This window comes from Macrotis lagotis, chromosome X, assembly GCF_037893015.1.
Source record: "Macrotis lagotis isolate mMagLag1 chromosome X, bilby.v1.9.chrom.fasta, whole genome shotgun sequence".
Classification (NCBI taxonomy): Eukaryota; Metazoa; Chordata; class Mammalia; order Peramelemorphia; family Peramelidae; genus Macrotis; species Macrotis lagotis.
In genome coordinates, this window is record NC_133666.1 from 239,103,041 (window position 1) to 239,129,126 (window position 26,086).

At 34.6% G+C, this 26,086-nt stretch overlaps 1 protein-coding gene and 1 pseudogene across 4 annotated transcripts in view; both read right to left on the reverse strand.

The window, feature by feature from the left end:
• Positions 1 to 1,612: 1,612 nt before the first annotated feature.
• MSH3 (mutS homolog 3) overlaps positions 1,613 to 26,086 on the reverse strand; it is a 182,242-nt gene continuing 157,768 nt past the window's right edge. The window contains exons 19-22 of one of the 4 annotated variants that reach the window (XM_074201747.1): positions 19,808 to 19,994; positions 11,041 to 11,170; positions 4,394 to 4,568; positions 1,613 to 3,084 (exon numbers count right to left, since the gene is read on the reverse strand). In XM_074201747.1, coding sequence (XP_074057848.1) covers positions 2,997 to 3,084; positions 4,394 to 4,568; positions 11,041 to 11,170; positions 19,808 to 19,994 — 580 coding nt within the window. In that variant the 3' untranslated portion in view covers positions 1,613 to 2,996. The remainder of the gene's footprint in view (positions 3,085 to 4,393; positions 4,569 to 11,040; positions 11,171 to 19,807; positions 19,995 to 26,086) is intronic. The other 3 variants (XM_074201745.1, XM_074201744.1, XM_074201746.1) reach the window with 3 other exon arrangements.
• LOC141498528 (N6-Methyl-AMP deaminase pseudogene) lies at positions 15,127 to 19,800 on the reverse strand (annotated as a pseudogene).

Below are 26,086 nucleotides of genomic sequence, written 5' to 3' on the forward strand. Positions count from 1 at the left end.
TGAGATCCACCCATGACAGAGTTGTTGGTGTTGGAACAAAGACTCAAGCACATTTTTTGTTATTATTATTTGGGGGAGGGTGCAGGGCAAGTGGGGCTGGGTGGCCTGCCTGGGGCCACATAGCAGGGTGATCTTTGGGTGTCTGGGGCTGGATTTGGACCCAGGTGCTCCTGGCTCAAGGGCCAATGCTCTGTCTGCCACCCAGCCAACCCTACTATCATTACTATTTTATTTTATTTTGGGTCTTTTTTTTCCCTTCTTTTTGGTTTTTTGCAGGGCAGTGGGGATCCGGTGGCTTGCATGTCACACGGCTAGGTAATGGCTGGGTTTACGATGCTGGATATGGGCTCAGGTGCTCATGGCTCTGGGGCTGGTGCTTTGTCCATTGCGCCACCTGGCCATACCTACAATTATTACTATTATTTTTTTTTAATTTTAATTTTTTTTCTCTCCCCTTTACTTTTTTCGCCCAAGCTAGTCTTTCTATATTCATGGGGGAGGAGGGATATTTTGTTTACTTGTAAACAAGAATATTTTATTAATGTAAAAAAAATTTGTACAAAATGAGAATAAAAAAATTAAAAAAAGTTGATTGTTTTATAAATTGGTCACCAAATTTTGAGACCTTAGAATATAAAACAGTACATCTTCAATAACAAGAAGTGAAAAAATCAACTTGCCATTCTTAAAGTGCTATTTGGCATATTTTGGGGTTTTTTTTTAGAATTAAATAAATTATAACTAATTTTTTTGAGGGATTTTGGGGGAGTGTAAGAGTTATAAAAGACAGGGATTCTTCACTTTTTTGTGTCACAAAGTAATGTCTATTGAATCCTCAGAATTTTTAAAACATGAACATGATACTTATATTGAAATAGTTATCAAAATATTTAAAAAACAACAAAAACTACACAGATTCCTTACATCAAAGTATCTGAAGAAGTCTAATGGAATCAAATGGATAAGTATGCCAGAACACTACAGAGGGCTGGAGTAGAAAGGTCAGGGTTGAAATACTAGCACTGCCATTTACTATGTCACTTTGGGGAAAATACAACCTCTGGGACTTTTTTGATCAGTGAATACAACTGCTAGATTCTAACAGTCTATTTTAGGATGATGCCTTTGTTAAAAACCAACATTAAAGGCACTGAAAGTATATTTATCACATCTGGAGAAGACCTAAATTATGTATGGTTTTATATATATATATGCACACACAATAGAAAACAAAAAGCAATTCTTAAGGGAAAGGGATGACAATCTTCATAAGAACAACAACAAAAGGGGCGGCTAGGTGGTGTAGTGGATAAAGCACTGGCCTTGGAGTCAGGAGTACCTGGGTTCAAATCCGGTCTCAAACACTTAATAATTACCTAGCTGTGTGGCTTTGGTCAAGCCACTTAACCCCATTTGCCTTGCAAAAACCTTAAAAAAAATAAAATATGAGAAATAACGCAAAAGTTCTATATTAAAAAAAGACCTGTAATTTACAGTGAGCCACTAGCCAAAAGAAAGGGCTGTATTTATGAAATCAAAAATGATCAGGGGATAGTTAAGAAGTATGAAATTCTTTTTTTCTTATATAATAATTTATACAGCAAATGCCCTCTTGTCTTTTCTTTTTAAAAATTTATTAATCTATTTAATTTTCAAATGCATTAAATTGACAAAAGTATCAATAGTTCTGAGTTCTAAATTGTTTCCTTCCCTCCCCAAGAGAGCAAGCAGTGTGATATAAGTTATACATACACAATCATGTTAAATATGTGAAGTATAAAACTTTCAAGACAAAGGAATAATCCATTTCATTTAGCCTATGGTATTAATTAATGAATTAATTAATCACATCTATCTAGGTTTATAAAACATGGCTAGATTAGCATAATAGATTTATTAATCAAACACACACACACACACACACACACACATATATATCTTCTTTTACTTGGAAATTTCCTAAAATTAAAAAAAATATATCATGATAACATCATGTATAGAAGAACAGCACCTTCAATTTCAGGCATTATCTGTGGTAGATATTTAATAAATAAATTTGTATTGGTTTTTTTATGGTGGGTTGGGGATGGGGAGGGAAGCCAAAGACCTACTATGATTTCATCAGTATAGGGATTTGAAGTATAAAAAAGAAACTTTCTTCCTTTCCCACTTATGATAAAACATCTATAATTTATAGTCTTTGCCTACTCCCAGAACAGAGATTAAATGATTTGCCCCAGATCATATATCCAGTGTGTGTACAACTGGTATCCAGAGATACCAATTAAACCTAGGTTTTCCCAACTCCAAGGTCAGCTCTCTGGCTACCATGCTACACTACACTAAATAAGTTACCTAATAGTATTAAAACCACCTTAACATTATGACTATAATTAAGTTTTTCCACACTTAAAATTATCTTTTCCTTTCTGGGTATTTTGTTCCTTAGTATCTAATTTTTCCTTTTGTAATGCTCACCAATTATACTTTCTTATTTTCTGGGTCATCAAAGCAAGTGATTTAAAATGACAGTGAAGATACTGCCTGTCAAACTTCAGTCACTCATGAGCAGTTCTCTTATTTGGAAATCAAAGAAATTGGAATAAACAGTTCAGACCTACCAAAAACAAACTACAAAAACATCATTTATAGTATTTATTAATGTATGTAAAAAAATTTTTTTGCAGAAATTTCTGAGCCAAGCAGTTATCTAATTGCATAGTAGATGTTTTTATAGGTAAAACTATGGCTTATATTTTTATTTAAAAGTCTAGGAGCTGAGAATCTTCTAAAGACTGTATGCACAGAATGTCTCTTCATTTCAATCAAAAACCACCTTGAATGTAATTTTGTTGTCCCTATCTCCTATCTTAAAACAGTCTGAATATTATGTAAGGTTAGGCAGTTACTCTGTTTTGGAGGAACTAAATTTTGAGTATTTTATTTTTATAAACTGATGTTATCCTCCATTTCAGACAGCAACAACAGGTTGAAGTTCATTCAGTTTCAACCATGTTTGTCCATTCTTGTAATTCTGTAGCATCCACCGAATTCCACAATTTTGCAAAAGATTTCAGTCTTTTCCTAGGAAGGGAAAAAAAATCACAAAGCATATTATTTCATATCTTGAAAAGGATGCTGATAAGAATATAATATAGTATGAAAACAAAAACATTTTATGTCACAATTTATCAGCTGTAAGCATCAAGGCTAACTTTTCAACTCCAGACTTATCTCTCATTAAAGCAATTCTACAGATTTTAAAACTTTTATGTCCCAAGTGGAAGAGTTAAAATTGTTATAAGTAATCTATAGACTTTATTACTTGTAAGTTAAAAACTATAAATAATAGCATGTGTAAGTTATCATTTTCTCTGTAAGAGAATTTCATTGTTGTAGTACCTTGGAGGGGGGAAAAACTCTATAAAGCACACTAGAGACTTAAAATTTATCTTTATTTTAGAATCATGTGTACTGCGAAAAGTTTAATCTTACAAAGCACAGACTTATAATTAGGTTCTATAAATTTCTCTCTGGAAAATATTCTGTCAAGATTACTTGTGATTGTTGGGAAGAGGTCTCTATTATTATGTGACTATGATCTCCTTTGATTTAGCATTTCAGGTAGAAAGAAGCTAACTAACAGTTCCATAGTAAATGAACTGTGAATAATAAGAATCTTGGTTGAAGTGCAATGTTTTCTAGGGTGAGGCAAAAGTCACTCTACTGTTAATTAAAAGGTGATGATACTAAGATAAAGAGTTAATGTTCACCTTTGAACAGTGGGTCTGGAGTTCTTTATTGGATTGAGAACGAAGGGATCTGAGAGGTCATTCAATTATTTTATGGATAAGGAAGTTATGTTGGAGAGATAGAATAACTGGTATGTAGGGAGCAAAAATAGTTTTGTCAAAACTTGTTTACACAGTATTCTGAATTGCTGTTATGCTTGTATGAAGGTTAAAAAACACTAATTTTAATTCTAAAAGAATATTTAAATAAACAAGGAATTAAACTATAAAAATGGAAAATATTCTCAGGGATAATTCAGTGTATATTCATTATGCAATTATTTTAGCAAATTTATTCATATAATCTTAATTTTTTATATACACTTAACATTTGTTTACTTTCGTGATTAGTTTCAATATTTACAGAAATGACTAGAAAAACAAACAACCTAATTTTTAAAGATGTGATTAAAAGGGACAACATAGTTTCACATGAACTTTAACAAGGACCATTTTTCATTTTCTCTTAATGATGTGTTTCAAGATGTCTAGGGAAGTACCTGAAGCTACCCTGGATGCTTACTTATTGGACAATCCCTTTCCCTTCGCTCCTATTTGATAGTTTCATTAAAAAGTGAAAAGTATAGTGGGATAATTCTGACCTTTTCTCATTGACTGATCTCTCAAGTTCCTTTGATTTATAAGCTGCTTTCTTTAAGATTTCTCCAGGGACATCTGCTAGCTTGGCTACATTTAGTCCATAGCTCCTTGAAGCAACTCCTCTGGTAATTTGATAAAGAAAAGTGACATAGTCAGGGATTTCCTCATCTTCCTCACCTATAACAGAAAAAGAGGAGAAAAAATTTAAAAAAATAGATTGTGGGGGAAAACCCAATAGGAAACAAAGAAATTAAAGGATTAATTAGAGTTATTTAAAATTGTTATTTTTCTTAACATTAAATTTACAATTTCATAGTATGTCATATACAATTTTACCTTTCACAACTTTATAAAATGGATAAATTTTGCTATGATAATATTTTTGTGCTGAGGACATCTTAGCTCAAAGGATCAGTTAGAAAGGACTTTGGAAATCAAATCTAGCTTTATTATTTAATTTTCCAGATGAGAACATTGAGCTGCAGTTACATAAAATGTATTTGCATCACATTCATTAGAAGAAGAGAATCTTCGACCTGTAATTTGCTTAAATAGACTGGAGCTGGTATAGAGCTAATCTTGAGAGACAAAAATCACCGCTCTCTCTCTCTCTTTTTTAAAGATAACCTATACAATTTCTCTCTCTCTTTCTCCCTCTTGGAATGAGGCTAACTGAGAATTAACATATTACTCATATATTATCATCTTTAAAAATATAATAAAATAACAATGCTTATAGAACCATGATGAAGATAACAATATTTTTTGATTAATCAGAAAGTACAGCAAGATCCTATCCTGCTAACAAAGCGTCCATACAATGTGACCAAAAAAGGGGAAAAATTCTAAGGTCTTTGAACTTTCTAGTTGCTTACATTCTGGCTAAATGGCAAGTTTGCTCCACTAAACTACTCAGTAATGTATTTCAAATTACAGTCATAATTCAAATTTGATTTTTTAACCTGCAAAATGAGTAGCTTTTATTAACCATATTAATTTGGTTTTAAAATAGCTTTCTAAAACTTAAAAAAGTATCATTAATAACCTCTGTCCATTTATTATTTTCTTGCACAGAATACTATTAACAACCTTCTTTAACAAAAATATCGAAGCCTTGCAGGTTTTCAGGACTTTTATTGGCACCGTCTTATAACAAATTCTTTTGGTCTTTCACTAACCAAATCCCTGTAGATCAGATTCAAGATAAAAAAAACACAAATATGAGAATTCAGTGTATTTAATTTATAAATGCATGGTAGGCCTTTTTTAACAAGTAAAAAACCAAAACAGTCCAAGGTATGAACAAAATCTAGCTTGACAGAGAAAAGTACAACGGAATTTTCCATGTCTTTTTCTCTCACTGTTTAGTGAGAGGCAAATAATACCTTTCTAATGGTGACTGCCAGGAGTGGGAGGTGAAAAGAATGCTGATTCTGATGAATACAGAAACTCAAGTTCTCCATTACAAAGAGCTAAGAATATATGTGTTTGTGTGTGTATGTATATAAATATATGTACATATATATGTATATATATGTATATATATATATATATATATATATATATATATATATATATAATTTTAAAAAGAAATCAAGATGACAAAAGGTGAGGAAGTAGGTAGGAGCAGACTGAAGTCTAAGTATAAAGAAAACTCAGCTAAATAATCATTGCCCTAGTATATTCCCAATCTTAGAAATAGTTATACCACTAGGAAAAGAGTGAGGAACAGTTTAAAACAAAGGCTTCACTCAGGAGAGATGAATTCTACAATAAGGCCTGTATAAAGGTTATATTGTCACAGGGGTTAATCAGATAGACACAATGAAATAACACCTGCAAGACATCCTTTTATTCTAGGTCCATAAATACAGAAACATCTTCTATGAACCCGGCCCTGTGCAGTACAGACAAATACTTTGGTCTTAGACTAAATATGTATTTGTATAACCAGCCTTTAGCACAGCAAGGGGTCCACAGTTGAGGCGTAATCGACAATCAACACTTGTCAACTGTATAAAGATGTTATAATTAAAGTCAATCCTCAATATCTGGGTGTTTAATTTTTGTTTTGGCAAAAATGAGAGGCACAATGTACCCAAGTTTTTCTCTGTTCTAGAAAGAGCTAAACTTTTCAGGGTCTGGCTGGGTAAGGCAGGGAAGAGCCCTTTGGACAGAATCTGACAGGACTCATCCCAAAGCATGTGAGAGGAAAGGGAGATTAGAGATGGCAGATTCCCCCTTTTTCTGTTTGATTTTGGGGTTCTTCTGACACCATTGCCCCTGCCCTTTCATATCCCCTCCATGTTGCCTCTCCTCTCCCCAGCATTTTATGGGTTAATTCATGATTACTGTGTTAGGAAAAGGGTATATTATCAGAAATAATGTTTTGTTGTTAAAAAATCATTTACAGAAAAGTATATTTCAGCAATCTCAAGCTAAAGATTATATATTTGGGGAGGTGGGGTCACAGAACCTAATAACCTATTTTCCATAGGCTCAATGTATCTAGGAACAGTATCTCCTGAGAAAGTCGAGGATTTAATCTTGTAGGAAATTTTCTGCTTTAGTTGAGTTGTATTTTTCATTTGTTGTCTTCATTTCCCCAGGATAATTGATATGGGAAAAGACCACTAAAAGTTAGTTTATTTACCAACTTTTGATTGTTATTTTAGTTTGAAAATGAAATTAAAATAAGTTTACCCTATTTAATAAGCTATAAGTCATAACTGGAAACATTTGCAAATTTTTAGAATAAAGAATGATTTGTGTTCTTTTAGGTAGGAGGGCATAATTTTTCCAAAAATTTATATAATAGCACAGTATGATATTCACCATATTTGATTTATAAAGCACACTCATAAAGGTTTTTTATTATAATATTTGAGAGCTTCATCAATTTTTTCCAAACACGTTTATTTATCCTTTGATATTCAAATCATTCTCTTTTGAAGTTCCTCCTGACAATCAGCAAGAGATTGACAGAGATAGTTGATGAAATCCATGTATAAAGTAAATATTAAGCAAGAGAGTTATTTGAGTGTGGACTTGTTTTCTAAGTGCTAAGTTCATGAGAATGTTTTTTGTGGTAGGATGATTTTTGCTTTTCAGGTTGGAGCATGGTTTAGAAGACAAAGGGCCAGCCTTGAAGTCAAGACTGGGGCAATTTTAAATCCCACCTTCAACACACTGGCTATTTGACCCTCAACAAGTCATTTAATTTTTGAGGGACAGATATCCCATTAAAACTTTAGATTGTAGGGGCGGCTAGGTGGTGCTGTGGATAAAGCACGGGCCCTGGAGTCAGGAGTTCCTGGGTTCACATCCAGTCTCAGGCACTTAATAATCACCTAGCTGTGTGGCCTTAGGCAAGCCACTTAATTCCATTTGCCTTGCAAAAACCTAAAAGACAAAAACCAAACAACAACCCCCCCCCCAAAAAAAACCCTTTAAACTGTAGATCTGTGCTGTAAGATGGAATTTTCTTTTCAAGAGAACTTCCTATAAGGAAGAAATCAAAGGTATTTAGAATTTAGAATACACAAAGACAAACTTGAAGCATGATTTCTATTATCTTTGAATACTAGCAGAATTTTTTCACTTTAATCTTTGATTTTATGATGTAGTGGCTCATCAATTTGTTGTTCGGGCATTTCAGTCATGTCTAACTCTTTATGACCCTATTATAGAGTTTCTTGGCAAAGATGGTGTTTGCCATTTCCTTCTCCAGTTCATTTTACAAATGAGGAAATTAAGGCAAACAGGGATAAGTGATTTACGCAGGGTTACACAGCTAGTAAGTGTCTGAGGCTGAATTTGACCTCAAGAGGATGAGTCTTTCTAATTCTAGACTCAATACTCTATCCCCTGTACCTAACTGTCCAAATTTATTTAAAATTGAGTCCTTATGAACAGCTTCATAGCTTCTAGTTATAACATTTTTCCTATTTGGCCTTATCTACCAAAAAACTTAAGTACCAATTTAGTGCCAAACTGATATCATCAATTCATCAGATCAATTATTTGGTATGTTAGGGTTTGCCAAGTGCTTTATCTGAATTTTCTCTTTTGATGTTCACAACAACCTTGTGAGGTAGGTGCTATTATTATCTGTTATTTTATTTTTTGAGTTTGAGAAGGTTAAGTGATTTGCCCAAAGGTTAAACAGCTGGAAAGTATCTGAAACAAAATCCAAATTTGAACTCAGGTCCTCCTCACTCCAGACCCGTTATCTAACCATTGTGTCACTTGCCTTTAAATTTCTTCCAGGTTCATTTTTTAAAGTTAGTATCATTATTGATTTTTTTTTAGGTCTATCGATATTTTTCTATTTGTGAACACCTATGCCTTTGCAGTGTCCTAGGAGAGGAGGAATTTCTCAATTTAATACATCATCTACTCATAGAAGCACTGTGACAGACCCAAGGATGTAAATAAATTATTATAAGATTAAGTTAAAATGTAAATGAACTGCATATATTGTAAAACATTATGTTATGATTATATAATATACATTGCATGTGTGTCAAAATTACAGAACATAATAATACTCCTAGACAAAAGTTCTACTTCAATGCTTCTTTGAGGGATGGAGATGACTCCAGATTCTCTAATACTATGCCAGGAGATCTGGTGGGTCTTATCAAGATGGTAAATCTTTGAATATGAGTCCATTAATAAACTGTCATCTGAAGACCAGTTTAAATTGTGAGAAGCTTATTATTTCAAGGCTGATAATTCAGGATCCTTTTTTGGGGGAAGATGGGAAGGAGGGGAGAGATGGTTATGTAAACCATATATGAAGGCATGAAAGGGTTGTGATGTTTTGTTTTGTTTTTTTTTATTAGATTTTGCAAGGCAATGGGGTTAAGTGGCTTCCCAAGGCCACACAGCTAGGCAATTATTAAGTGTCCGAGGCCGGATTTGAACTCAGGTACTCCTGACTCCAGGGCCAGTGCTCTATCCACTGCGCCACCTAGATGCTCCAAGGGTTGTGATGTTTTGAGACAGTATACCTTCACAGTTAAAATTACGGAAGAATGTGTTATTTGTAGTTGTATTAATGATGTATTTCTATGGGCTACTAAGGTTCATTTTCATGAAATGGATAACCTCTGTAAGAGTAGCAATTAAACACAAGAAAAAAATTTTCAACTGATCAAACTTCGTAAGAAAAGTCTCGTCCTAATTTTCAAGAATGAATAAAAATACAGTACACTCTAGTGGTGGAGTAACTTCCACAAGTATGTCTCCATAAGATTTTGTTGAGTGATGCATCATTGGGACTTAGGTGCTAATATTCTCTATTCATGGATGAAGATAAGACAGGGAAACTTGGAGGAGACATACATGAACACTATGTTTCCAGGGCAACAGAAATTTAAAAAAAATTTTTTTAAATTGTTTGTTTGTGTGTGTACACAGCTCTTCCTTGGAATTATACCAGTTGTCTGCTTCATTTGCAATGAGGCTGCTTTCTTTTTGTTTATCTTTTAAATGTGTGGGTGCATCTGCGTTTATGTATATTATCATCCAGATGGATTGTAGTAATAAAATATTAAAGCCTTAAGTAAGCAAGTTATTTTCAAAGAGCCTAAAAATTTTCTGTATAATTAATTCAATAATAGAGTTTATTTCTAACTATAAAAAAATAGACTTTAAATTCTATCAATAAATTCAGTGCCCCTTTCTCATACTTGGAGTATTTGCTGGAAATGAGCCTTAGTATGAACAGTATCAGCCAATGTACCCTATTTTCTATTTTTTTCTAATTTTCATCTATATTGAATATTTTTTATTATCAGGTCCCCTGCCTCTGCCCATTTTTAAGGAAGATTAAAAAGTACAGGAGGCTATGCAAACATAAGACAAAGTAATAATTCAGACAGTCATGATTCTGTTGTTATAGGTACTGCCTCCATCAACACAGATCTCAACCATTGTAAAGTGTAGTAGATGACCTTTCAGAATTGTGGCTGAGAAAAATTCATCACCTGATAGACAACCTGGCAATAAGATTCTCCAAACATAACTAAGTTGATCCTTGAAAGAGTCCATCACTACTATAGTACACCAAGCAATAGAGGAAACCAACAAAGCTGTATGGTTGGGGTATATCAAAGCAATCAATGTCTCCTAAAAGCCCAAATTAAGACGACACAATAGGACTTTGCAATTGTTATTGCTCAATGGTTTTCAGCTATCTCTGACTCTTCCTGACTCCATTTGAGGTTTTCTTGGTAAAGACATCAAGCTGTTTGCCATTTTCTTCTCCAACTCATTTTACAAATGTGGAAACTGAGGCAAACAGGGTTAAGTCATTTGCCCAGGGTCACACAGCTAATAAGTGTCTGAGACTGGATTTGAGTTCAAGTCATGCTGACTCCAGGCCCTGTGCTCTACCCACTGGGCCACCTAGCTTCTCCACAATAGAAATTTGGGGTCAACATTAATAAATTATATTAATATTAACAAATACTAATTAATATTAATAAATACCACATTAACAAATTACACTGATAAATGTTAATATTAATAAAGGATTATATTAATATTTATAAATAATAAAAGTCTTATTTCTTATAAAAGTTCTAATCGAACTGAAACTTATGTTGGAACCTACTAATCTTCTGCAGGGAATATTTCATACCTGGTTTCTGTGTACTTTCATCTTCATTAACAAGGAATCCCATGTGGTAATTCCCTACCCATTGTGGATATGTTTTTTCCAGTTCACACACAGGAGGATAATGTGTGACAAACAGGGTCAATGACTTTACCTGAAATAATATAATAAATAATGTTTAAATACACAGTTTCAATTTTGTAAATTTAATCTGAAATCCCTTCTTGCAAGAAGTGACATAACATAGGTAGGACTGGAAATAAATTCAAGTACTAACAACTATTAGACTACCAATTACATTATGAAATGAAATCAGAACATGCAAGCTATTCAATCAAGGGTTTCCTGAAAACTGGCAGTGTTGATCATGTAGATACTAGTCACCATAGTGTTTCCCTTTCATGAGTGTTTCCAGCAAGAGGGCATGGTGTAACTTCTCATACTATGGTACCTTCCAATTCATAAAAGACTGGGGGAGATTGTGTACGTGTGCGTGTGTGTGTGTGTGTATACACACACACACACACACACACACACACACAGATGTGAATATACACATTTATATCTAGATCTATAAATCTAAATAGATTTAGATATTTTTAGCTATTTATCTATAGATAGCTAATATATAGATATTCCCCCATGTATAAGATGTACTTTAATTTTGGGGCCCAAAATTTGAAAAAAAAATGTAGTACATAAAGTTTTTGGACTCAAGTTTTATTCATCATAAAATCCATACAACTCTTCATCACTGTCAAACCTCCTACCCATTAGATCGACCTCATCTGTGTCTGATGACAAATCACTGTCTTAGGAGAGGCTCTGACTACTCTCCTGCCTGTGCTCTGGTCTGGGGTTGACCACAAGCTCTTCCTGGGCAAATCTGGTGTGTGGACGCAGGTTTAGTCCATTCTGTTTCATGAATGAAGCACTAGTTGTGTCCTCCTTTGAAATCAGTCACTTCTTTCTCATCAGCAATTCTTCTGGCCTCCTGCTGAACCATCTTTGTGGACACAGGAATTCCACTTGCCCTTTGCTCTTCAATCCATCTCTTCAATTCTCTCTCTAGATCAGATCATTTGGCTGACTTGCCTCTCACAGTCTTTTTCTGCCAGAGTGTTTTCACTTGGGTTTCTTCTTCCCCATAGACAGTCTCAGATTGTTTTCTCAGTTGGAGGACTAAACTGACATTCAGCAACATGATTTCCATTCACTTTTGCAACTGAATCATTTTGAACTTGAATTCACCACTGGAGGAAAATCTTTTCTGAACCATTTCTGGGCAGAACAAGTAACAAATGTGAAACAACGAGCAAAGAAGGAAATGCAAGTAAAAAATCTACAACCACTGTATAAGATGCTCCCAGTTTTTAGATCCAAATTTTTTGAAAAAGGGTGAGTCTTATAAATGGGGAAATATGATATAAACATTCATAACTTCAAACTACTTAGCCTTCATTAAATTTAATTTTTTTAAAGATCTGGTTAAGTTAGTAATCCAGAAAAATCAAATTTTGAAGTAGCATATTCAATTAAGGATCATGTTGTATAATTAAATTATTAGTTCAGACTAGTTCTGATAACAGTTGTTCAGACTTATTTGTTTCACATCATGTTAGGATTATGGAAGTTATGGTAAGTGGAACAGAGACTTAGCCTCCATGACAATTAGAATAATGTTTTGGATCTTCTTTGAGCAAATGGAGAAGATTCATCAAAAATAAAATTAAAAAATGACAAAATAGTAGATGCTAAAGCAGATAAACTTTAGTTACAAAAACACATGAACCAATTGGTTTTTGATCTTTCATATGTCATTTTTCTTATAGAACATAAGGATTATGTACAACAGCCCCTATGACTACCCCCTTCATTAAGAGTAGGAGTTATTTTTTGTCATTGTGGTTGATATTTTTTGCAATCCCATCTAAAACAACTTTTAAAAATTTTGAGTCACAAATTCTCCCCCTCCCTCCTTCACTTGCCCCTTCCTTGAGAAGGCAGGCAATTTAATAGTGGTTATACAGGTGCAGTCATATTAAAATATATTTCCATATTGATTATGCTGTGAAAGAAAACAGACCAAAAAGAAAAAACACAAACACAAAACTCAAGAAAAGTAGTTTTAAAAAAAAGTATGCATTTATCTTCTATCAGTTTTTTTTACTGGAGACAGAAAGCATTTTTCATCCTAAGTCTTGTCTTGAATCACTATATTGTTGAGAACAGTTAAGTCAATCAATAGTGACTTAGAGGGGGCAGCTAGGTGGTGCAGTGGATAGAGCACCTGCCCTGGAGCCAAGATGAACCCGAGTTCAAATCCAGTCTCAGACACATAATAATTACCTAGCTGCATGACCTTGGGCAAGTCACTTAATCCCACTGCCTTGTAAAAAAAAAACTAAAACTAAAAAAATAGTGCTTTAGAGGATTTTTTTTTTCATGTAACATGCTTTATCTTCTGAAAACTGCCTGTTCATATTCTTTGACTAATCATCAATTGGGTTCAATTTGATATTTTTATAAATTTGATTCAGTTCTCTAAATGAGGCCTTTATCAGAGAAATTTCATAATCACAACTGTGAAAATTTTTTTATGAAGTTTCTCTGATAAAGGCCCCATTTAGAGAACTGAATCAAATTCACCTGCTTAAACTTTTCTGTCCTTTTACCCTATTCCTCCTCAAGTGTTTTGCTTCTAACCACTAGTTCTGCCCTTTCTTCTCTTATTCCCTTCTCCTCCTACTTCCCTACTGAATTGAGTGCTGGTATACCTCTTTGAGCCAATTCAGATGAGAATGAGGTTCAAGCATAGTCTGCCACTGCCCTCCCCCCCCATTTCCCCTTGACAGTAAAGGTTTTTTCAAGCTTCTCTTTTGTAATAATTTACCCCATTCTATCTTTCCTTTCCCCTTTCTCCCAATGCATCTCTTTTTTGCGGGGGGGGGGGGGGGGGGGGTTGAGACAAATTTCCAATGTTCTTTCAGAATTTGTAAAAGTTTTGATTTTGTTGTTTTCTTTGAATTTGTCACAATAGCAACTTTCTATGGTCGGTTTTTTTTTTTGCTGTTGCTATTTTTTTGTTCATTTTTCCAGCTTTACTTTTATGTTAAAGTTGGGCTCTGCTCCTTGGTTAGAGGGAGACCTGTCCCAAGCTTCAGGTTTTTCATGCTGTTTTCAAAGATGGTTTTGAGGCTGGAGAAAGCTCTGGATCCCTTCTCAGCATAGTGTTTTAATTATGTAAGATAAAAACCATAAGGTAACAAAATTGAAATGTAGTTATCAAAATAATTTTTAAAAACAACAATATGGACCCCAAAAGCCATTGAGTCAAGTCACAGTTAAACAACAACAAAACATATAAAAACAAATTAAGGTCTTGCTGGCTATATAAAATAAAAAACTAAACTTCAGACTTCATTATGTTTATTTGGAGGCTAAGGAAAAGTGAGATAGAGGAGAGGGGAAAAAAAGGAATGAAAAGGAAGAAATGATAAAGAGACATAGAGAAACAAAAAAGAAGAAAATGGAAAAGCAGGTAGAACTGGGGGAACAGAAAGGCTGGATAGTTAAAGAAATGAACATACCCTCAATCATAGGAAAAAATATAGAAAAAGTATTGAAACATACACAAAGGGAGAAGATTTTCTTGAGTTATATTCACATTTTATGCCTAATTTCATTGCCTTTGGTTTCCACTCCAATTTCTCCTTCTCTACTTCTTCCCTGGCTCCTCCTATAAACATGTTCTTCAAATGAAAATCTGTCTTTGCAACTTCTAACCATCATTCTTAGTTCTGAGGTCAAGTATTACAAATTTAGTACTTTCCTATGACATCTTTACAAATACTGGAAGACAACTATTTTTCTTTGTCCATTTTCCCACCTCAAGTCCTCTCTCTTCCTTCAATTGATCTTTGTAAGTAGTACGATCTCAAAATCCTTCATGATTTTGGCTATCCTCCTTTGAAAACTCTCTAGATTGTTCATTCCCCCCCCCCCCAAAATGGCACTTGGAACCTAATTAAGATGTTCTAGATCTAGCCAGGAGAGAGCATAGTAGAGCATACCAAAGAAATATGGACATAACTCATGAAAATCCCCCCCCCTGCCTTTTGAATGATTAAAGACCTTTCTCTCTCTATGACTTTCTCTGTTTCTCCTGATTCTAATCTTAGAAGCTATTTCTCCTAATGCAGTCTAAAGCAGTATTTGCTCTTTTGGTGGTGGTGGTTGGAAGGTAGCTATATCACACTGCTGACTTACATTGATTGCACTTTCAGGCTGCTAAACATACTCTTACTTCTATATTATCACAAATTTTCCATCTTATACATGTCAACTTGGTTTTTTGGAACCCAAGTTTAAAAGCTTATATTTATCCCTATTATATTTCTGAAATTCTAGATAACTTAAAATTCTTTTTTAATTTTAATTAAGATTCAATTTATTCACCTATTGTTTTGGAGAACACAGAAACCAATGTATATAATCATTCTATATGGTTTAGTGACACCTGACCTGCTTTTCAGTCTACTGGCAGTTGAACACAGGACCTCCCTGTGCCCCTTGACCTTTCCTCATTAGTCATGACAATGCATGCTACTTTAGGCTCTAGAAAATGGGAAATAGCAACAACTGTCACTCATTAAATCTGGGAGGGTTGAAAAAGTTGGAGAAAGAAGAGTAGCACATGGCTGATGTTTACATAGGATCAGGTAGCTCCTTCGGGACTAACTGGGCACACTTTCTTTCATATGCCAAACAATAGTGACATTTCTAGAGAGCAAAACAAGTATACCATCCTATCCTAGCTTGGTTATATCTTACTCCACTTTAACAGTTTTATTAGTTTGGTCCTATCTCCTGTTGAAGTTGCTATGCATATATTTGTTTTACTGCGATTTCTTCCCTGAGGACTTAGAAGATGGTGAAACTGGAGGATCCTAGGCAGTGCTGCTACTTTTGCAGAGATCAGTTTAGTTTGGGCGAAGGAAATGGTTAACTGCTAATTAATCTCACAGCCTCTTAAGGCAGTCCAAGTGATCAAGAGTTATTTCCATGAGATTGCTGCTTTTTTTTTTTTTTAACAGGCCCTTTAGGCAGAGATCCAGATGTCATCAACTGTTAATGCTATTGGGACATTTGGGGAATGAATAAGAGAAAAAAGAATGACTTCTCTGAAGCCTTATGATACTGGATAGGCAAAGGAAAATATGGCTTTTGGTCCAAGTTACTAATTAGGCTAGTTCCCTTTCCTATAACCTGTTGGAGAGGGTGTGGTGAATATTAACAGTGAACAAACCAGAGAGCAGCCAGGTAAGGCTTCTGCAACTATCAATATGCTGTATAATCTCCTGGTTAAGGATCCCCTTGACTTAAGACTCTCAGATATTCATCCTATTCACTGATTCAAGGCAGGTGGTAGAAGGATTGCAAAGTAATTCCAAATGGAGGCCAGCCCAAGGACCATGATGTGACTTCCCAGAGATTCCCCTTAATAATGTAAGAATTTTGACTTCAAATTATTCCATTTCTTCCTTAATTCAGATTTGGTACTGCTGGAAGCAAAGATATAATTGATGGATTCATAGGAGAGGTCCACATCTGTGTCTGCATCAAACCAAATGTCTCAGCAGCTAGCTGGTACTCCTGAGAAAGGTGTGTTGCAAAAACACCCTTATCATCAGTACAAATTACAGAGGGGTGGGCTATGCCGTACCAGAATCCAAAGTGATGCTGATCATAAGAAGGTACTGTTTGACTTTTGATATTTGAAGTTAAACAGCCTTCTAGTGGTATACAGTGTTGTCTAATAAACTCCACCAAATCCAGTGACCCTCCTACAGATGAACTGAGAAATGTCCCATGGCCAATTCTGTCAGGAGGCAGTCCCAGGAGAACTTGGGTCTCTTTTTCTTGGTTTGGAATCTCTGAAAGATGGATTGCCAGTTTCAGACCTGCTTTTTTTGCTTCTAAGAGAGGTTCCAAAAAGTCTTTCCTGTGTCCGGCAGAGGGGTCTCCACTCAAGTCAAGGCCAAGGACAGTATCCTTAGAGGAAAGCATGAATTCTTTGGCAAGTTTAACAGTCTCTTTTGCTTCTGTAGGTCCACCTCTTCTGTCTATTGCTATTAAATATCTCACCTCAATAACCAAATTTTCTTCGTTACACTGTTTTATGCCTTCTAGAACAGCTTCCACATAAGATTTTTTGGTCATACCTGTTGCATTTTCTTCTCTAGGTGTGCTCCTCAGTTCTAGATACTTGACACCATCATCAGCAAATTCTTTAATAACATCTTTTGTGACCATTAAAATATCTTCAGGGCTAGTGGTAACCTGATGAATGAGCTGGAACATCTGGAAACATTCTTTGAAAGTTCTTTTCTTTCCTTTATCAATTACAGTCATCTGATCATGGATTTTAAGGTCTGGTTTTTTGGCTATTAGCTTCTTCATAGTAGCAGAACTAATGGATCCATTCAAGTGGGCATGAAGTTCCACTTTGGGTAATTCCACGTAAAAATTTTTCTTCTGTGGATGCTGTTCTTCCATTGCCATCATAATTCTAATGTAAAAAAGATCTTCCTTCGAGCAAAAGTGATGTGTCCACAGATCCCAAATACTGCTATTCTTGTTGTGAACTCGTACAGAGTGTGCTCCTTTCCAAAGATAACGAGCAGGAACCATTTTTTCCTTTCTGTCTGACAGACGCAAGAAAAAGTTTACGCCACATGGCTGGCCCCAGGTGCCAAGCGGATGTCTAACTTAAAATTCTAATTGTTAGTTAACATATTAATCATTCCTCCCAACTCTGTGTATTTAAAAATATGATAACTATACCTTTAGTCAAGTCATTGAGAAAGGTGATAAACAGCATAGGTCCTTGGGGCATTCTAATAGAGAAGACCCTTCCTGCTCACAATGAACCATTCATAACTCTTGTTCAGTGGGCAGTTAGATGGCACAATGGGGAGAGCATAAGCTCTAGAGTTAGGAGGATCTGAGTTCAAATCCAGTCTTAGACACTTATAAGCTGTGTGACACTGGGCAAATCATTTAATCCTGGTTGGCTTGAATTTCCTCAATGAGCTGGAGAAGGAAATGGCAAACTACTCTAATATCTTTGCCAAGAAAACCCCAAATGAGTTCACAGGGTTAGATATGATGAAAGTTATTCAGTAAGTTCTGAATCTACCTAATTGAAATCAAGCTGACTGGCTGATTAGAGACTCTACAACATTTCCTATTTTGAAAACAGTGGCTCAGCAATCATATCTTCAAGTTTCCAACTTCCCTAGCATGCATGCCAATTGTATCTCTGGTGTCTTGAAATTACCAAGGAAAGACAGATATTCTACTCATATTGAATTTAAACTCCTTAATAATAATTTTTATTCTTTCCTTCCAGTCCAAGAACTATTCTTAATGTAATGGAAAACAGAAACAAAATTGAGTAGAGAAAAAAGTGAAGTAGTTCTTACCTTCTCTCCATCACTTGATATGAGGGTACCAGTTACTCTGAACAGTGCCCCTATCTTAGTTGATCTTCCTGTTCATTCTGACCTTTAGCTTTCTTGTTACTTTTTGTTCAAGGCTTTCCTACTTTTAATTTCAAGGCTACCAAAGACTGACTAAAATCTAGTTAGTAATATAGATGGAAATTTTCCATTTAATCATAATCTGATGCCTCATCATGGCAGTGAGATAATTCTGAATTCTTCAATGCTATTTCATTATGGCATAAGCCAAAGGTGTCAAACTCAAATAAATATAAAGGACACTAATGCACACATAAGGATCACTGTGAGCTATATATTAACTTAGTTTTAAAATGTATTTATCTATTTCCTTGAAATTATATTTATTTTGTTGGATATTTCCCAATTACACTTTAATCTGGTTTGGGCTGCAAATCTGACACTTCCTGTGAAGGCTATGGCATAGTCCATCAAGGAAAAAGGGCTTAGAGAATGATGTCAGTGATGGTGTGAATTGTTTATATTACAAGGACTACTGTACCTGAGTTTCACATTTGTTCTTAACCAAAAGACAAAGAAGCAATTCTAACTAGATTTGGAAAAGTTCATCACATAGCTGGCCATGGTGGAGTGAATTTTTTTGGCCACTACAATGCTTCAAGGCAATATACTAAGTTATAAAGAAATTATAATCTGCAAAAGTCAAAAACAAGAATCCAGGCTGACAGTCATGGATGTTGAAAATACTGAAATAAATATGGATGGAAATGTGGTTAGAAACTCTCTTGGGGAGAACATATAAGGACTCCAAAGGAAATTGAAGAAAAAAACAAGAGAACAACCTTTAATGGAATAAAATATGACTTTAACATATGCAATTTTAAATTCAATCTCCTTAAGCCTTAGTTTTCCAAACCGAATATGAAAGGGTCATATCAGAAGACCTCTGTGGTTCCAAAGAGCTTTACATTGATAATCTTATGAACATGTATTATACAATCAATTTCATACACACACATATACATATGTATATGTTTTTGTTTTCTGTGAGGCAATGGGGTTAAATGACCTGCCCAAAGTTACATAGCTAGTAAGCATCAAGTATATGAAGCCAGACTTGAACTCAGGTACTTAATTGTTACCTATTGTACTTAATAGCCACCTAATTGTTCCCCAATTATTTTTTTTTTAAAAAATCAATAAGTGGTAGCTGTTACTTTTAGAAAGTTTGGGGACTAAATCTGGAAAATTCAATCTATGGTGTTGAGATTACATAGCACTTTGAAAAGAAAACGAAATATACTTACATCTCGAATAAAATGCTCCAGAGTGGCATAAGCAATTGCAATTCCATCATGAGTGCTTGTCCCTCTTCCTAATTCATCCAAGATAACTAGGGATTGCGATGTTGCTTTTCTTATGATCTCTGCTGTGTCTGTCAGTTCTTCCATAAAGGTACTCTGTGCCTTGTATATATTATCTGCAGCTCCCATCCTACAAGTAAAATAATATGTAACATTTTCCCCTTGGACGTCAATTAAATTCAACAAACATTAAGTGTGCGCGTGCGCGCGCACGTGTGTGTGTGTGTGTGTGTGTATGTGTGTGTGTGTGTGTGTGTGTGTGTGTGAGAAGGTATGATCTCTCCCACATATACACTGATAAATGCAAAATAAGACATAATGAAGAAATTTAAAAGAGGTACAAAAGATTGTCTTATGATTTCTGAGAGGTTAAGGGAAGATTCATGGAGAAAGGCATTTAAGTTGAACTTATATAAAGGACAGGCAAAAAAAGTTTAATTTACATATATACATATGTTTTAAAAATAACATTTAATTTTGTCTGATTTTGTTTTCTTCACTGCTGTATCAGTCATATAAACCCCTGCCTGCTTTTCATAATCTTCAGATCATAATTTTGAAACAATAATATTCCATTAGGTTGAAGTGGCATAATAGAAATTCAATGGTTAAAGAGTACAAGTCACAAGTGAAGAGCAAGAATTGAGGGAAAGAAGTGGAAAAATGCAGTATTATTGAGAGTATCCAAGATTGAGTGAAGCATATAACATGGGAAACAGAGTAGAAACAGACAAAATTGGTTCCAATATTATATAAACTCTTTGGAAAAAAAATAGAAAGTTTTAATATTATATAAACTCTTTGAAAAAATATAGGAAAACAGGGCTGCTAGGTGGTGTAGTGGATAGAGCACAGGCCCTGGAGTCAGGAGTACCTGAGTTCAAATCTGACCTCAGGCACTTAAAAATTACCTAGCTGTGTGGCCTTGGGCAAACCACTTAACTCCATTTGCCTTGCAAAAACTTTAAAAAAAAAAAAAAAGAAGGAAAACAAAGACCTCGACAAATTCCTTTTGTGATGCAAACCTAAACCAGAGGGAGTAAAAACAGAAAAGTTAGAGATCAATATCATTAAAGAACAGTGATGTAAAAATTTGAAATAAAATATTAGTAAGCAGGCCTGCATGACTGGCTCAATACTAAAAAAACTATTTACATAACAGACCATATAAATAATAAGAACAACAAAATATATATAATTATATGATGATGCAGAAAAAAGCTTGTGACAAGACACAATACCCATTCCTGTTAAAAATACTAGAAAACGTAGAAATAAAAGGAGTTTTCCTCAATATAGTAACAGCATTAAATAAAACCAAGAGAGCTTTATATATGTTGGAAATTACCTAGGAGCTTTCAATGAGACCAGGAGTAAAGATATCCATTATCTTTAATATCAATCATTACTATGATATTTTACTAGAAATGCTAGCTATACTATGAAAGCAATTATAGGAATAAGCAGAAGAAAAGAGAAAATATTACTTTTGCATATAATTTGATAGTTTACCATAGAGAACCACAGAGAAAAGAATCAATTAAACAGTAATTGAAACAATAACTTCAGCAAAGTTGCAGGAAATAAATTAAATCCATATAAATCATTTGCATATCTGCATATTTCTAACAAATTCCAGCAGGAAGATAAAAAAATTACTTTTAAAATAATTAAAATACTGCAAGTCTACTTCTCAAGACATGCATACAGGAACTATATGAATACAATTAACTATCAAGCACTCTCTATAGAAATGAAGATAGGCAAATGGAGAAATATTGTTTATGGAAACCAAGCCTATATATAATATTTACAATACTAATTTACTTATTCAGTGCTGCACTCATCAAATTCCCAAAGAATGACTTTATAGAGCTAGAAAAAAATATCAAAATTTGTCCGAAAGAACAAAAGGTCCAGATTCTTAAATGAAAAAAAAAATAGGAATGAAGGAAATCTAACAATACCATATCTCAAACTATACTGCAAAGTAGTAATCATCAAAACAATTTTATACTGGGCAAAAAAATAGAGAGATTTCCTTGAAACAGATTACAATAGGTATATAGCAAATAGAAAACAACTTTGATAAGCTTTGGGTTTGGGCCATGTTGACCACAGAACTCTACTGCTTGATAAACCCAAAGTTCCTATCTGCTGTGGTAAGAACTCACTGTCTGACAAAAATTACAGTGAAAACTGAAAAGCAGTCTATAATAAATTATTTATAATAATATTTCACACCATATACTAAGACAAGCTCCAAATGAATACATAACTTAGATATGAATGAGTAAAAAGGAAATTATCTTTATGACTGGGGGAACAGTTTATGATACAAACAAGCACAGGTATGATTACAGAACATAACATGAATAATTTTAATTCCATAAAATTAAAAGTTTCTGTATAAGGAAAGGCAATTCTACTAAATTAGAAAAAAAAAAACAGAAAATGAGGAAAAATATTTGCAGTATACTTCTCTGATAAGGACCTCATTTCCAAGATAAATATGGAACTAATTCATTTTTAAAAGAATCAAAACCATTCCTCAACTGATAAATTGTCAAAAGATATAAACAGGCAATTTTGAAGAAATCCAAGCTCTCAAAAATCATATTTTAAAAATGATACCAAAGTACTTAGTACTAAAAGTACTTGAAGTTAAAAAGTACTAAAAATTAGAGAAATCAAAATTAAAACAACTCAGAGACTTTATCTCACTCACAACAGTGAAGTTAGCAAAAAAAGAAAATGACAACTCTTGGAAGAGCTACAAGAAAAATAGGGAGGTAAACACATAGCTAGTGGAGCTGTTACTTGATTGAGCTATTCTGAAAAGGAATTTGTAACTATGCTTCCCAAGTTAATAAACTCTGAATATTTTTGACCCAGCAATATCACTAAGTTCAGAGCCTAAAGATATCAAAGAAAGAGAAAAAGAACTCATGTACATTAAAAAATATTAATACCAGCTCTTGCTTATAGTAGAAAAGAACTGGAAATGAAGGGGATGCCATGCACTTGGGAAATGGTCAAACAAATTATGATATATAAATATAATGGAATATAATTTTCCTCTAAAAAACAGCAGTTTGGGGGAAATTTAGGAAGATGAGTATAAACTAATGCCAAGTAAAGTGAGTAGAACCAAAAAAATAATTGATTCAATATAAAGAAAACCAACTTTGAAAGACTCAACTCTAATAAATGCAATGACCAACTACAATTACAAAGTAGCAGTAAAGTATGCTATCTCATAACCAAGATATGATGGACTCAGGATATAGAATGACATATTAATTTTTGAACATGATTAAAGTAGAATTTTTTTGCCTTATTAGCATATTTCTTTTTTAAAAAATTTTTAGTTTTATTTTTTAAAAAATTTATTTTCATATTATTACAAAAATCTTTTTCTAAAAGCAAACATAATCCCCTGCCCCCCCACAAAGATGGAAACCTCAAGAAAAATAAAGTGAGAGGAAAAAAAAAGCATACTTTGGTCTGTGTTCAGATACCATCGGTTCTCTCTCTGGGAAGGGTTGTATTCTTTATCAAAATGACAGTTGTTATTGTTAACTGTATTTCCCTCGATTATATTTGCCCCACCTCCATTTATTCTATTCTTTCTTTCCTTATATTCTGTTCTTCCTCAAAAGTATGTTATATCTGACTACCTTCTCCCACAATCTTCCCTCTCCTCTATCACCTACAGTCCCACTCTCCCCCGTCCCCTTTCTCTCATCCCTTTCCTCTCCTTTTTCCTCTAGGGTAAGATAGATTTCTATACCCTACTGAGCATGTATACTATTTCTGAACCACTTTTGATGAGAATGAAGGCTCACTTATTCCCCTTCATCTTCCCCCTTCTACTCCATTGCAAAAGCTTTTTCTTGACTCTTTTACATGAAATATCATAGCCCATTCTATCTCTCCTTTCCCCCTTCTCCCAGTACTTTAATTTTTCATCCACTGACTCCATCTTTATATTATACCTTCATAGGGCAGAACCCCTCCCTCTGTCACGGACCCAGTTGCCCCACAAGCTATTCCTGGAAGCCTGGAGCTGATTCGCTCCAGTATAGCTGTGGCCGTGGTTGCACGTAGCCCCTTCCTATGGAATAGACCTTTCCCAAGCTGTCTTGGGCCAGAAAATTCTTTCACTCAGTTTTTCTGTGGGTCCTGTCACTTAGAATTTGGTTAGAGTCATAATTTTATGGCATTTGGAGTAATCTGGAGAGCTTCAGGAATGCCTGCCTCCATGCCATCATTTTGGCTCTGTCCTCCACTAGCATATTTTTTTTTAAAGGAATTGGTTTTTCTTGGGGTTTTTTTTTCTTCCACTGGGGATGTGAGAAGATGGAAGGGAGAGAAAATGGATTTCTGTCAATTGAAATTTTTTTTTAAAGAAATAAATGTAGGGGCAGCTAGGTGGCACAGTAGATACAGCACCAGCCCTGGAATCAGGAGGACCTGAGTTCAAAACCAGCCTCGGACACTTAATAAGCACCTAGCTGTATGACCCTGGGCAAGTCACTTAAACCATTGCCTTAAATAAATAAAAATGTTAAAAAAAGAAATAAATGCAGAAAGGTACCAAGGGTCTTGAATATCAGGCAAAGGTGGGTAAACTTTGGTTAAGAATAACTGAAGATTTATCAGTGGGTATGGAGAAGGTGAATCATAACGAGATCTATGAAAAAAGTTACTTTGGCAGAAGACAAGAGGAAGGAAAAATGAAAAGATATTGAGTAGACTAGTGGTAATGAATATCTCTATTGGGATGGTGCCCAAGTGGAAGTGAGATTTTATGTAGTTAAGAACTTGTAGGACCTAACGAGGTGAAAAAGAATGGGAAGAGTTAAAAGATCACAGATTTGAAAATGAGAGATAATTAATGGAGCTTCTGATGGAGGAATGGATAGGTTTAGAGAGGAAAAAATTATAAGCTTTGGGTTAGGGCCATGTTGAGTTTTAATTGCTTGTTGAACATGACCTACTAGGTGGTTAGATGGTGCAGTTGACAGAGAGTTGGGCCTGCAGTAGGAAGATTTGAGTTCAAATCTGGTCTCAAGACACTTATTAGCTGTGTGACTTCAGGCATATCACCTAACCTTGTTGGCTTCAGTTTTCTTATCCATAAAATGGCAATGAATGAAATGGCAAACCATTCCAATATCTTTGCCAAGAAAACCCCAGATGAAGTCATGAAGAATCAAAGGGTCAGACACGACTGAAATGACTGAACAAAAACATATTCTACAGGTGGCTGGATATGCAAGTCTGGATCTTAGAAGAGAGGTAAGAATTTATATGAATTCCTTTTCCAAGTATCTCTACTGAATTATTTTAATATTTCAATGGATCCACTGACAGAATACAATTCTTCTACACCTTAGCAGCACAAATTGACATGGCTGAAAAATCACTCTGCAGCCAATCTGATGATAAATATTTTAAAATATTTATCAAGAATGCTTCTTAGATGATAGGCATAAAGTCTATCACCAGAACCAATATGTTTCCAAGAGACCATAATGAAAATGTCAGCAGCAGAAAATAATTTCTTCCAAAATCCCATAATTATTGAGCTATTAACAAGGAATTAGTAAAAAATAAAATAAAATAAACTGTATGTCCAGTATCAAAATGGTTGCACATCAGAAGTGTATCTGGGAACATGCTGGAGCAAATCTAAAACTTAATGGAGATATTCTATCTTCATTCCCCTCAGCACAGCATATAGGAAAAATGCCCTTTCACTCTGAATGATGTATACTTCACTGTGGTAGGATGTTTAAAAAGCATGTCTTCTAGATCAGGGGGTTTCTCAAGCATTGCCCCCCAACTACAAGGCCATCACAAGAGTTAGCTTCCTTTTCTTCTTTGAAGAACTGATGATGAGCCCAAGACTGACCTCTGCAGCAGTGGAACAGTGATTGCAATTAGGTCTCACTACAGGGAGAAGTCCATCCATCTTTCCACTGCAATATGAAGTTTTTCTTCTTTCAACCCTGGTTTCTGATTTTCACAGCAATATAATGAGGATGTCAGGGATGGTTAATCATAACCTGAGATGGTAGGGACAAGTAATTAGAGAAACACATGGGGACAGAAACTTTTTCCAGGATATTTTCTAAGGACTACAAATATGGCTTTTCTGTGGTCCACAGTTCTCAGGCTTTATGGAACAGGGGAGAAAAACAATTTACTCCTGAA